Source organism: Solanum tuberosum, unplaced genomic scaffold (assembly GCF_000226075.1).
Source record: "Solanum tuberosum cultivar DM 1-3 516 R44 unplaced genomic scaffold, SolTub_3.0 scf00265, whole genome shotgun sequence".
Lineage (NCBI taxonomy): Eukaryota > Viridiplantae > Streptophyta > Magnoliopsida > Solanales > Solanaceae > Solanum > Solanum tuberosum.
Window position 1 is genome coordinate 793,495 of NW_006239189.1, and position 13,866 is coordinate 807,360.

The 13,866-nt window shown below is 34.9% G+C and overlaps 2 protein-coding genes across 3 annotated transcripts; one reads left to right on the forward strand and one right to left on the reverse strand.

Annotated features, from left to right (window-relative positions):
• The first annotated feature begins 3,897 nt into the window (after positions 1–3,897).
• Positions 3,898–8,570, forward strand: LOC102586195 (probable LRR receptor-like serine/threonine-protein kinase At3g47570). Its single transcript, XM_015313793.1, has 5 exons — positions 3,898–4,117; positions 4,426–4,569; positions 4,650–6,622; positions 7,517–7,881; positions 8,319–8,570. Exon 3 carries the CDS (start codon positions 4,907–4,909, stop codon positions 6,533–6,535), a length of 1,629 nt encoding a protein of 542 aa, XP_015169279.1. The 5' UTR covers positions 3,898–4,117; positions 4,426–4,569; positions 4,650–4,906; the 3' UTR covers positions 6,536–6,622; positions 7,517–7,881; positions 8,319–8,570.
• LOC102602422 (uncharacterized protein ycf20) lies at positions 7,519–11,223 on the reverse strand. Of its 2 annotated transcripts, none has more exons than XM_006358058.2 (2): positions 10,603–11,222; positions 7,519–7,815 (listed from the first exon to the last, which is right to left on the reverse strand). In XM_006358058.2, exon 1 carries the CDS (start codon positions 11,089–11,091, stop codon positions 10,627–10,629), a length of 465 nt encoding a protein of 154 aa, XP_006358120.1. In that variant the 5' UTR covers positions 11,092–11,222; the 3' UTR covers positions 7,519–7,815; positions 10,603–10,626. The 2 variants fall into 2 exon arrangements, with proteins under 2 accessions (XP_006358120.1, XP_006358121.1); XM_006358059.2 differs by lacking the exon at positions 7,519–7,815 and adding an exon at positions 8,489–8,847 and having other exon boundaries at positions 10,603–11,223.
• Between the last annotated feature and the right edge of the window lie 2,643 nt (positions 11,224–13,866).

The following is a 13,866-nucleotide window of genomic DNA, read 5'->3' on the forward strand; positions in this document are numbered from 1 at the left end:
GAGGCCCCCATACATCTAGATGAATCAACTCAAACAAACTAGTAGATTTAGAAGTACTAACTGGAAACTTTAACCTACATTGTTTAGCTAATGGACAAATCACACACTCTTGATGTACACCATCATCCACTTTATGCTTTAAAATCTTCATAACTCCTACAGAAGGATGTCCTAGCCTTAGATGCCACAGTCTCTGATTATCTTCAGCCTTGATAACAGCTCCAAAGGTCGGTGGTATGTGATTTTTTAGGATATAGAGTCCATCAACTTCTCTACCAATCCCAATCACCTTCCCATTGGAGAGTTCCTGCAATACACACTGATTAGGATAGAAGGACACCACACAATTTGAATCCTTGGTGAGTTTGGAAACTGACAACAGATTGAATTTAAAATCAGGCACATGCAATACATTCTTCAAACAGTGATTTCCTAGAACCATTGTGTCTCCTGTATGTTCTATTTGTATTCTATTTCCTGTAGGGACCTGTACTTTATTGTTCCTGGATTGCTCTACTGTTTTTGGCTCATTCAAAAGTGCTTCACAACATGTTACATGATGTGAAGCTCCTGAGTCAATTATCCATTCTAAAGCAGGACAAATATCACTTCTTATAGTATTCATACCTGCTTGTGCATCGGCCTTGCAACTACCTGTTGGCTTAGGACACATCCTTTTCAGAGTTTCATTATAATCATCCCTAGTGAAATATCCACCTGGAAAGCTGAACTTCCTTTCTGCATCATTCTCTTCCTCAACTGTGATATTATTGGCCTGTGGCTTGAAAACATCAGGCTGTCCCTTCCTCCTGCTTTTGAAGTCTGCCGGAAAACCTACTATCCTGTAGCAAGTTTCCTTTGTGTGCCCTTTATAACCACAATGCTATCATATGATTCCAGATCTCTTGCCTTGAGATGATTGCCCTTGGTACTGTACTTGTGAATGATTGTGTGAATACCTTCCTGGACCCTGGTTATTGGACACATTAACATTTCTTCCTGCAAGCATAGTTAGTGGCTCTCCTCCTAAATCTGTACTGCCTAATTTCCTTTGGCTCTCTTCCTGTATCGCCATAGCATAGGCTTGATTAACAGTAGGCACATTCGAATTGAGTAGAATAGAACTTCTTACTTGAGCAAAGGTCTCATTCAACCCAATCAAAAATTGCAACAACCTTTGCTGCCTAAGGTGCTTAGAATCTAAGCTATATTCTTCAAAATACCAGATGCAGAACTAGAGAGAAAAAACCTTACATTTCTTTTCAATGAAATCAGAATGATCTGTTTTTGTGTTATCTTCTACATTACAAATGCACTCTTTTATATATAAAGTGCACCGACTCATTTGTAACTAACACATGTGTAACACGTGCTCTTGCATAACAAACTTTATAACAAACCTCTAACTACCACTAGCAACTTCAAGCAGCAGCTGATTTATTTAACTAACAGTAAGTAGTTCCTTTTGCTTCTTCTTCTTTGAATCTCAATACCACTCCACCATATTTTTGGGAACCTCTCGTTTCTCGTCTCTCTAGATGTGAGTAGAAATAATTTACATGGTGACCTCCGTCAATGTCTCGTTTATGTAGATTAATTGATGGGGATGGATCTCGGCCACGGTTTGGTCTCTTGTCTGAACTTCATATGTTGATTCTTGCTAGATGAAAAGTTAGTTGGACATTGGCCTGAGTCTGTAAGTATTGTTGCGTTTTTTTTAAAAAAAATTGCACAAAACTTTCATGTGCATATTGGAGTTAGAAGGTGAAAACTTAAAACATGTTAAACTCCTTATTCTTATGCTTCTAAACATGGTAGTATTAATAGTATATAACTATATATTAGCTCATTCAATATTTTAATAATGTATATCCTATATTTAAAATATTAATGACAATCCAAACCGGAATGTGTATTTTATTTATTTGTTTATTTATGTAGGTATTTACTATCAAGTTAATTTAGTCGAATTAAATGATTAATATTAACTCTAACTAAAGAAAGAAATAGATGACCTATAACATAATAATAATTATAATCCAACTGAGTTACTCGATTCTCTTGTGACAATTCTCTAAAATTTGGATTGAAAATAAAAAATATATATAAACTCAAATAGTCAATGAAACTACCCATCATGTTGGAATAAATTACAGCCCCATAAATAAAGGGATGACATCCCTAGTGACTTTTGTCTTGGAGGAGGTGTCTACTGGGAACCAGAAGTTTTTTTAGGAGTCTTGTTGTAGGCTTCTAGTTAAAAAAATTATATTAAATATTTTAATTTAAAAAAATGGGTTTTATCATAATTTAATTTTTAGTTTATAAACTTTTAAATTTTGATACAATTACACGTATGCATCACATTATTCAGTATATGTTCAAAGAAAAACATGGTTGACTATAGTCTACAGGTATTTCATCTCAAATTATCAATTTTAATTTTTCGTATTATATTAGTATTGTCACTCTACTTTAATATATTTGTGATAATTGTCTGAATGTTACGTCGAATCTCTAGTTGATTGTATGACTTTGCATAAAATTGTTCTTATTACATCACTTGACAATGTGTAACATTTTAAAAAAGTCAATGGCATATTAAAAGAGGCCGCCTCAAATTCTCTTACTTAGAAGATTCATTGAATGTTTTAGGTTTTCTTATCTTAAAAACAGTTAGAAAGACTTTAATCGAAAAGAACACTTTTGATATGATAATTTTTTTAGAATCTTAAATACTCCATATACTCCACTTTGAATGTATTAATTTTAATGTTTTTAGAAATGTATTAGATATTGAATAATATTTAATGGTAAAGATAAAATAAACACAAAAGGGAACGAAGAGAGTATTCCACCTTTTCTAAGATTAAATACATTTTAAGAAAATGGGAATAAAAATTATTAATTCGTAAATAGGGTGAAAATCATTTGCACACCTCAAATTTGCTTTGAAGATAATAAAAAAATATATCTATTTTCACCTTTGAACAATAAGTATTCTTCCCTTTTATATGAAAAAGATATATAACTACATAAATAGAGGATTGAAAATGTTAAAAGTAAAATCCATAATGCATATAATAAGGGAGAAGGGAAGGGGATTGATTCGTAAATCAAAATTAGGGGTGTAAATAATTTTTACCCATGTAAGTATATTACATGTTTCACCAATAAAACTTAACTATAAGATATAAATCTACCTAAATATTTATTTCTTGAAAATTATATATACCTCTCACTTTCTTATTTGTCCCTACCTGAAAACTTAATTTGTTCCCCAATCACTTGGAGAGATCATACTCTTTCTTGCTTTCACTACAATTATTGACACTTTACTTGTTCGAGGCCATCGACATAAAAACAGATCAATCAGCTCTACTTGCCTTAAAAGTTAGCTTTACTCTAAACTCTTCTCATCCCTCAACTCAAAATTGGTCTTCTCAATCCTCCGTTTGTGATTGGATTGGAGTCACTTGCAGATCTCGTCACCATAGGGTGAGTGCACTAAATATATCCAACATGAACATTCTTGGAAACATTCCTTCAAACTTGGGAAACCTCTCCTTCCTCGTTTCTCTTGATGTGAGCCAAAACAATTTACATGGAGACCTCCCTCAAGATTTGTCTCGTTTGCGTAGACTGAAGGTGATGGATCTTGCGTTCAATAATTTCAGCGGAGAGATCCCAGTCATGTGGTTCGGTTTCATTTCAAAGTTAGAAACTTTGAGTGTGAGAAACAATCGTCTTCAAGGCAATATCCCTAAGGAGATTGGGAATCTTGAGTATCTAAAGGAGTTGATTTTATTTGAAAACCAATTTACTGGCTCTATCCCGCTCTCCATTTTCAATATGTCGTTGTTGGAAATTTTAGGTCTATCACATAATCAATGAACTGGGAGTCTTCCTGTAGATATATGTCGTCGTCTTGCAAAAATAAAGAGCATTTCAATCATTTCCAACCACTTGAGTGGTCAAATTCCAACAGGTTTGTCTAACTGCACAGAATTGCATGATTTTTCATTGTCATACAATAACTTCAGTGGAACCATTCCACCAGAAATTGTAAACTTGGAGAGGCATGAGCTCTTAAATCTCGGGGGAAACAACTTGCACGGTACTCCTTTCGTCCACTTTTACTTGTTCAATTTAGAAAATAATTGTATTTATATTGCTGCTTAAGGATGGCCATCCCATTTGGCAAAATACATCTAACTGGTCTTTAGTTTTCATTTTGATACTTCATCTCAACCTTGTACGTTCCATTTTAACCCTCCCAAAGCTATCATTTTATTTTCACTTTATAAAATAAGTTTATCCATATTCAAAAGCCTTCTAGCATGAGGCTAATTTCGAAGTTTGTTAATTGAGCAACAGGATAAAAGGTTTACAAGTTTGTTTGCCGCTTGTCAAAATAATTTGCAGGCACAATTCCAGCAAAGATTGGTAATTTACGAAAGTTGCAGCAAATACAAGTGGAGAACAATCAAATTGTGGGTTCAATACCGCGCACCATATCCAACCTATCATCACTATGGGTGATTAATTTGAACACAAACTATTTATCAGGTAGCATACGTGGTCTTGTTTGGTTATCCGGAGGCAATAAAATAAATTAATCGAGATATATGTACTCTTTCATGTGTCAGGTGTTATACCCAGAGAGATTGGGAATCTTCACAAATTGGAGACACTTTATTTGCAATTTAATCAATTAAGTGGTAATATACCAGAAGAGCTCTTCAATATCTCTACACTTACAAGGGTTTCTCTCCTCTCTAACCACCTTTCGGGTAGTCTTCAATATGCTTCAAACTACTGGCCAACAAATCTAGAGATTTTGAATCTTGGTGTAAACAACATTGGTGGAGTTTTACCCACCTCAATCTCCAATTCCTCATATCTAATGAGATTATATCTTAATGGTAACAAATTCAGTGGTCAGATTCCTAACTCATTGGGGGGTTTGAGGCATCTTGAACATCTGGACTTGTCCAATAATAACTTATTATCTCTGCACCTAAGTATCTTAACTTCATTGACAAACTGCAGATCATTGAAAGAAGTTTACTTAGACCATAATCTTCTCGATGGTGTTATTCCAGATTCCATTGGCAATCTCTCCACTACCATTATGGAATTTTATTTAGACAGTTGTGAAATAAGGAGTCAGATACCATTAGGAATTGGGAATTTAAGTAACTTAAACACTTTGTCCCTAACCCACAATGACTTGACTGGATCAGTGCCAACAGCATTATGTAATTTACATATTCTTCAAAGGGTAGCAATTGAGGATAATAGGTTAAGTGGACCGTTGCCCCAGTGCCTTTGCAAATTATCATCCTTGGGCATGGTTGATTTTTCTAATAATAGGATTTCGGGTCCGGTACCGTCTTGCATTGGTAATGCAACCTCTTTGAGAAATGTTTATCTAAATTCAAATAGGATCACTAACATACCCATGAGTCTATGGAGCCTCAAAGATCTTTTGGATCTTAACTTGTCAAATAATTCCTTGGTTGGTTCTATACCTCCAGAGTTAGGAAAGTTGAAAGCCATAGCATCCATAGATCTTTCCAGGAATCACCTTTCAGGAAGTATTCCCTCCACAATTGGAGACTTGCAGAATCTATTTTATCTTTCGTTGGCTTATAATGAGTTACAAGGATCTATTCCGGAGTCACTCGAGAATACGATAAGTTTGGAATCAGCAAATCCATCCAATAATTTTCTTTCAGGTATGATTCCAAAATCATTAGAGTCACTTCGACATCTGAAGGATCTCAATGTATCATTCAATAGATTAGAAGGTGAAATCCCAAGTAAAGGACCTTTTCTCAATTTCACCTCTCAATCTTTTATGGGAAATGAAGGGTTATGCGGCGGTTTAGTTTTCCAACCTTGTATGACTAGGTCTTTTCATCATTCAAGGAAAAGCAAACTGCTTTTGATTATACTTGTCTTCCTGGGAGCTGCAGTAGTGGTACTTGGCTCAATCGTTGTGTTTATGTTAAGGAGACGTTGGAATAGAAATATTCCAACTCAAGCTGAATCCTTTACTGCAACAACACTAGCCAGGATTTCATACATTGAAATTGAAAGGGCAACTCAAGGGTTCGACCAATGCAACTTGCTAGGCACTGGAGGTTTTAGCTCTGTTTATAAGGGCATGTTTGCAAATGGGATGACTATGGCAATCAAAGTGTTTAATTTACAGATTGAAGGTGCGTTAAAGAGTTTCGATGCTGAATGTGAAGTTTTACGCAACCTTCGTCATAGAAATCTCACCAAAGTTATCAGCAGTTGTACTAACTTGGATTTTAAAGCATTACTTCTTGAGTATATGCCCAATGGAAGCCTAGAGCTGTGGCTACATTCTGATGATCGCTTCTTGAATATGATCCAAAGACTAGACATAATGATCGATGTTGCATTTGCTTTGGAATATCTCCATCACGGTTATGAAACAGTTGTTGTACATAGTGACCTGAAGCCTAGCAACGTCTTGCTAGATGAAAAGTTGGTTATGTGAGTGACTTTGGCCTGACCAAGTTATTAGGAGAAGGGGAATCAATTGCTCATACTAAAACACTTGCCACAATGGGCTACATTGCACCAGGTAACTTTCTTTTAGTCCTTGAATATCGCATATGATGTGTTATTTACATAATAATTAGTTTACTATTACATCACATTAAAACTCGGTGAAAGCCTGAGTGGATAGCTTAATTAAAGAAATGTAATATATCACAGATTAAGCGTGAACAAAAATGGTATAGAAAACATTGAAATATGACTGTCAAACTCTATATGCATGCATCTACGAATTTCTTTTTATCAAAAGTTCCCTCAAAGGATATTAAATAGATGAGCCAAAGGGGCATAGAGGGGGACTACGCCTGACCTCATCAATACAAATTTACGATACTAGGAGTGAGGAAAAGAAGAAATGTGGGGGGGGGGGTTAAGGGTTGCCCCACATCAATTAAGCATACAAAAAGATAAATTCTAGGATTTTAGAGCAAGCAGAGAAGACTCAGCCAGGATCAAAAAGAAAGCTGTTCTCTTAACTTAGATTCTAATGTTAGGCTTGCCAACTACATCATTCTTAAACGGAAGATTTATAGGCCTAGTCTCAGTGAAGAAGGTAGTCATTTTGCACTATTCAGCCAAGTTAGCAAGCATGTGAGCAGGAGTGTTACCTTCTCTTAAGGTATATGTGAAAGTGAAACGACTAAGTGAACTCATAGATTGGATCTGTCTAATATCATCTTTTATCTGCTAGAAGTCCATATCGTTTCGATTGACTGCCTTATACTTGTTTCATTCCAATTATACTTTCAGTTTTTAAAGTCCTTATCTACTCAAGGTAAATTCAACTATTTTCAATATCTAGTAAATATATATATATATATATATACACATACAGACACACACACATATATATGTATAATATTTTCATTTCTTTATCGGGCTCATCAAGAAACTAATTACTCCAAATATTGGATCTCAGAGTATGGATCAGTTGTATTAGTTTCTAGAAGATGTGATGTGTACAGCTATGGCATTATGCTCATGGAAACTTTCACAAGGAAAAGGCCATATGATGAAATGTTTCAAGAAAATTTGAACATGAGGAGTTGGGTCTGTAATTCACTACCTGTAGCACCAGATGATATTATTGATGACACCTTATTGCAACCTGAAGAGATTGATTTCAACAAAAAGTTGTGTTGTGTGACCTCTATTTTGGAGTTGGCATTGAATTGCACAGCTGAATCTCCTAATGAGAGGCTCAACATGAAAGATGTCCTGGCAAATATCAAGAAGATCAAGCATGAATTTCTATGCAGATGATGTAACAAGGTTTATGCAATGGTAGGTATCCAACTTTTTAAAATATTCTAATGTCATATGGAGAAATTATTTCCCATTTCAGGAATAGAAAGATTACTGTCTTGTCTATACCATGTAGAAATGGGTTTTTTCCATACAAATAATAATAATAAAAATAAAAAATAAAATAATAATAATAATAATATAATAATACTTTTTTTTTTATTAATATAATAATACTTAAATCAAGGAGAACTTCATTAGTTTTGAAATTGGTCACATAATCAAGGAGAACTTCATTAGTGAGTAAAGTAAATCAAGAATTCATGAGGACCAACATTTGGAAATTATGATGAATGTTGAAAAGGGAAGCAAACAACTCATGTATCCGTACAATTAGTGTATTTTTGTGTGTGCTATGAGTTTTTATCTGCAATGACTGCCAACTCAAGTTTGATGCCATTTAAATTTTTGTACAGGTAGTGCCGCCTTTTATGCCTGTCGTTGGCAAATTTGGGTGACACCAATTGAGTTGCCAACAAAGATTTGGTCTGAGATTCGGACTTCTCTTATTTCTTGTGCCTTCCTCTTGTGCATGTTTCAAGTTTGAGTATGTTTATGTAACAAATCTAATATATAAGATGTGTACTAAAGTATAATACCGGTGATCATGAATTATTATTGAGATAGCAGCTTGAATAGTCTATGAAGAGCAGTAAAATGTTGAACTACAAGCTTAGGCTCTTTTAGTTACCAAGTCGAACAGAGTTTTCACAATTAACAGCTTGACTGTAGATTGAAAGCACAAATGCAATCCATATTTTTCACTCTCACAGGTCACAATTGGGGTTGAGACTTAAACCCCAAATGTTGAACGTGGATTCTAATTGGTGAATAACAAAAAACTGAAAGACTGAAAAGTCCTTTTCCAACAACTTAGATCACCCGCTCAATCAATAACACTTGGCAACTCAAATCCAATGACTTCTGCTAAAAATCCAACATTGCCTGGAACACCAAATAGCAGTCAATGAGCATACATAAGAATTTAGATACAATTTTAATTTCATTTCTACATCATTTGGCTTAGGTTTATTACTTTCTTAATTCATCCAATATTGACCCCTTAACAGCTGCAAAGTTTCTTAATTTCATTTTTCAATAGTTCCCATTCACCGACAAAGACAGCATGACAGCTACCATAATCACACTGCAAATACAAAAGCTTCACTTTCTTTGTGGTCCAGTATATTAGTAATACTGCACTAATCTCATAACTAAAACCCAGGGATATCTTTCCATTAATCCATAACTAAAACAAAAGCTTCACTCTCCATTTAATAGTCTCTGTCTGTTGCAAAATCAGGGTGAACTGTATTGAGTAGAGATCAAATAGTTGGTCCAATTCCCGGATGCCTTGGGAAATTGAATTTTCTCTAAAAAAAGTTTTACTTGGATTCAAATAGGCTAACTTTAAGTGTACCAAGAAGCCTTTGTAATCTCAAAGATCTTCTAGATGTAAGTTTATCATCAAACTTATTGAGTAGTTTTCTAGTCCAGTTATTCAAAACTCCAAGGCTGCAATATTCATAGACGTCTCAAGAAACAATATCTCATATTACCCAAAACCATAGAAGAAAACTACTTCTCATACGAAACAACTAATGAATATTGAAAGCAGGTTATACAGATTCTTGAACAACACAGTACACTCTGAGAAAGATCACTAGTTCGGCAAAATCTTGCCGGACCCTATAAACGAACCAGTAGACTTAACTTTAGTCAAATGATATTCAGACATCAAAGTTCAAGACCTGGCTCTGTGACTTTATTCCTAAAATATTTTTTCTTAACGGATGCTGATTCGCAAAAAGAAAAGGATGTTATTCTAGAGTTATTTTCATAGTAATTGGAGTACAAATAACCCCATCAGGGCATTTTAGAATTCACTTCATTAGTGGCGGGTAGTGAAGGCATTTTAACCTTCATCACATCTTGGGACAGAAAGATTAAATCCTATTAAAGGCTCTCCAAGATTCTACTGCTTCAAATTTTACCCAATTCTCTATAAAAGAGCTGTTCTTTAGAGCTCATCTTCTGGGCATATAAATAAGAGAAGTGTATATCTCAAAGAAGATTAAATCATTCACTTAAAAATTCCTTCATTTTGGCATCACTTTTTACTTTTTGGAAAGAGGGGTTGCTCAAATGGTAAGCACTCTCGCAGATAAAAAGTCGTACTCCCCCACTTTTAATTGTCATGATTTTCTTTTTTAGAGTAAAATTATAAGAACTTTGACCAACATTTTATGATGTATTTTTTCATCATATTGATATACAAAAAATTGCAAATTATAGTACTTTTTGTATAGTTTTTGAGTACCTAAATTTTTTGTTTAGAATATCGAATTAATATAATCTAATTTAACTTTGAAAATTAATTAAATTGACTTACGAAAAATGCAACATGACAAATAAAAATGAACGGATGGAGTAGCTCCTAGGAGAGGTAAAAAAAATAAAAACTTTTTACTTCTTGAACTTGTACTGAGTAATGCTTTAACTTCCATCAACTCCCAAAGCACAGTAAGCAAACCAAGGTGATTATAAGATTCCAAGACACAAGAAATGAGTTACTCTCACATCATTTTTCTGAAAGATGAGACAACACCAACACAGTTGAAATAAGAACTTCGCTATTTCTATGACTTGTATATCCACAAACAGCCCAAAAGGAGGAAACTGCACGCAAAAATTACTTACTGCTACAAAACTGTGGCAATTAATTCAGCTGGCAAGTTTGAAGGCATCGATGAACAGACCATAGGTAAAACCCATCTTGAAGTTGTTCAAAAGAGCAATCGGAAAAGTCACCTTAGGCCGAGTGTAGTAGAATCGCGTCACATACTCAGTAATTAAGACACACACAACGGCAGCAATCACATCATTCACTCCTAAAGCTCCAAAAGATAGAGAAATTGTCTGGGCCACATAAAATCCACCCAGTAATGATATACCTCCAAAAAGTGCCCTCCGTGAAGGAGTTTTGAAATAATTTCTCGAAATCTCTGGCACAATGCGAATAATATCAATCAGCCTCCGAGGCCCTTCTCCATTATCTTGCACAGCTTGAATTCTGAATAATCTTGAAGATGATCTCGATGGCTTATTTGCCCTAGGTAAAGCCCCAATTTTTGGACCAATGCCGTATCGAATTAGGGCTGTAGAAGTTAAAGCTAGAGAATGAGTCATTTGATATTTATGCAATTAAAGGGAAGAGAATACAGAATGGATGAAGGATTCAGCAACTGTTGTTGATTGAACGATGAACAATACAAAAGATTAAGATGGAGGGATACGAACATGATACCCAATCCCCATTTTTTTTTTGTTTTCCTTAAATGCCCCTATTGAACACTAGCAACACATTAACAATGAGTACCTTTTTGTCATTTTGAATATAGAGTTACCCAATTGTTAGTAATGTAGAGATAAGTTATGAGCGAATTTATGTATTAACTATGCAATATAGTTATACATGTATTATTTTTTCACATTTTATCTTGCATACATGTATTAGTTATGAACTGCTCCCTCTGTCTCTAATTACTTGTTTACTTTTTCTTTTTTAATTGTTCATAATTACTTGTCCATTTTGATAAATCAAGAAATGGCAAAAAAAGACTAACTATTATACCCTCAATTTATAACTTTGAAAAATGTAGAATTTCTTGAAAATCTTAAATTTTTAATTCATTCACATCATAATTAATAGTGATAAATAAGTAAATTCGTTATATCAATTATTATTATTTTAATAAATGTATCAATATAAAAATGGATAAATAATTAAGAATAGAGGGAATACAAATGTTCAATTAGATGTTTCGAACGTAACTCTCTTGACTCCATTATCTTTCTTGGAATAGTGAGCGTACAAATAAGTCAACATGTATACATCATCATTTTCTGTCACCTTCCTCCATTTTTCTCAATTGACTCTTAAGTGGGCGACTGCTTAAATTCTTCGTTATAATGAATGTTTAGAGTTCGTTTGGCTTTTCTTAATTGACTCTAAAGTGGGCAACTGCTTAAATACTTCATTATAATGGATGTAAGCATTTAGAGGTCATTTGATAGAGTGTATAAAATAAATATCTAATAGAGTGTATACTAGTAATGCATGTATTAGTTAAATTTGTACTTTAGTTATGCATAAATTATTTTTTATGCATTATTTGGTTTGGTGTATTAAAAATAATATGCATTGTATAAAAATATTTATTTATAAAAGTATTATTCACAATTATGGTGAAAAAAAGATGTAAAAGTACTTTTGAGGGGTAATTGGGTCTTTAACCATATTAATGCATGTATTTAATCATTTTGCATTACTAATACCTAAAAATCTATGGTATTAGTAATACACCCCTCAATACACAATAGAGTATATATCTAATGCTTGCATGAAAAAATGCACCAAACAAGGGACTACTAATACATATAATTAATGCATGTATTATTTTTGCTTATACACTCTACCAAACGACCTAGAGTTCGTTTGGTAGCCAGTAAAGAAGCAAGTAACTTTTAGGGTGTGTTTGGTATGAAGAAAAATATTTTCCGGAAAATATTTTCCAATTTTCTCATGTTTGGTTGGGTTAAATTGTCACAACCCGATTTCTCAAGTCATGATGGCACCTACTATAACCCACCAGTAGGTAAGCCAACCCGTAACCCGAAACAACAAGTAATGGGTCTGAGGGTAGAAACTAAACAAGAGTAGGCAAATAACAATATAAACAGGCGGAAGCAAACCAAAAACATATATACAAATAAAGATCTCTCCCAGAACCTGGAAGTCACTAGTACAGAGCTACTAACAAAATGAGTACAAGTCCCAAAAGTGGACAACAGAGACTGGACTGTCTCGAAAGGTAAAAGACAAGTCTATATATACAGATGGAGACTGAAATAGTACAAAACGTCGTGTGCTCACTCCCGTCTCCGGATCAGTCTGCTCCAAGCTCGATCAACGCTGGCTACTAGTGCCCGGACCTGAATCACGAAATAGATGCAGAGCGTAGCATGAGTACCAAAACAACAGGTACCCAGTAGGCATCATAGGCCGACTGAACTTGAAAAGTAAAGGCAATATGAAAAGAAGGAATAACACAAACCGAAGTCAAGAACTAAAATCTAACTAACAATGGAATGCACACGAGTGTACAAAGAACTAACTAAAGTAATCTATAAGCTAACTACACCTAACTGGGCCCCCATAAGCCCAGAAGGTACACTCGTGCGCAAGTTAAATAAAAACCCAAACGGACCCCCATAAGCACGACGAGTACACAAAATAACTATAACTAAAGAGAATTGCATAAAAGAACCCAAGAACGAAGAACACGAATCAGAACCTCAACCCTAATTAGTAAAATCTGACAGTACGGAGGCCGGACCTCGAACCGGATGCTCACAAGAAGTACCCAAGTAACCAATCACAAGTAACAAGTATAAGAGGTCAGAACTCTAACCGGATGCTCTATATAAGTATCTGGGCGATAGAGGCCGGACCTTAAACCGGATGCTCTATATAAGTATCTGGGCGATAGAGGCCGGACCTTAAACCGGATGCTCTATATAAGTATCTGGGCGATAGAGGCCGGACCTTAAACCGGATGCTCTATATAAGTATCTGGGCGATAGAGGCCGGACCTTAAACCGGATGCTCTATATAAGTATCTGGGCGATAGAGGCCGGACCTTAAACCGGATGCTCTATATAAGTATCTTCTTGAGCTCAATCTAATAGAGGGAAATCGTAGCCTACCTGTAGGCCGATCACACGCGCTCCAAAATTACTTCTCCGGAGCTTTCCCTTTTCAAACGTCCTTGAAACGCTGCCCCGCTATCAAAAATAGAGTCACAACGTTAATACAATCGTTTAGACACCAAAATAGTAGGTGCCATCATGACTTGAGAAATCGGGTCGTGACAAGTTGGTATCAGAGCCCCAGGTTTATCG

Excerpts from the sequence above, each read along its gene's own strand:
- LOC102586195 (XM_015313793.1), top strand. The coding sequence starts at position 4,907 with ATGAGATTATATCTTAATGGTAACAAATTCAGTGGTCAGATTCCTAAC.
- LOC102602422 (XM_006358058.2), bottom strand. The coding sequence starts at position 11,091 with ATGACTCATTCTCTAGCTTTAACTTCTACAGCCCTAATTCGATACGGC.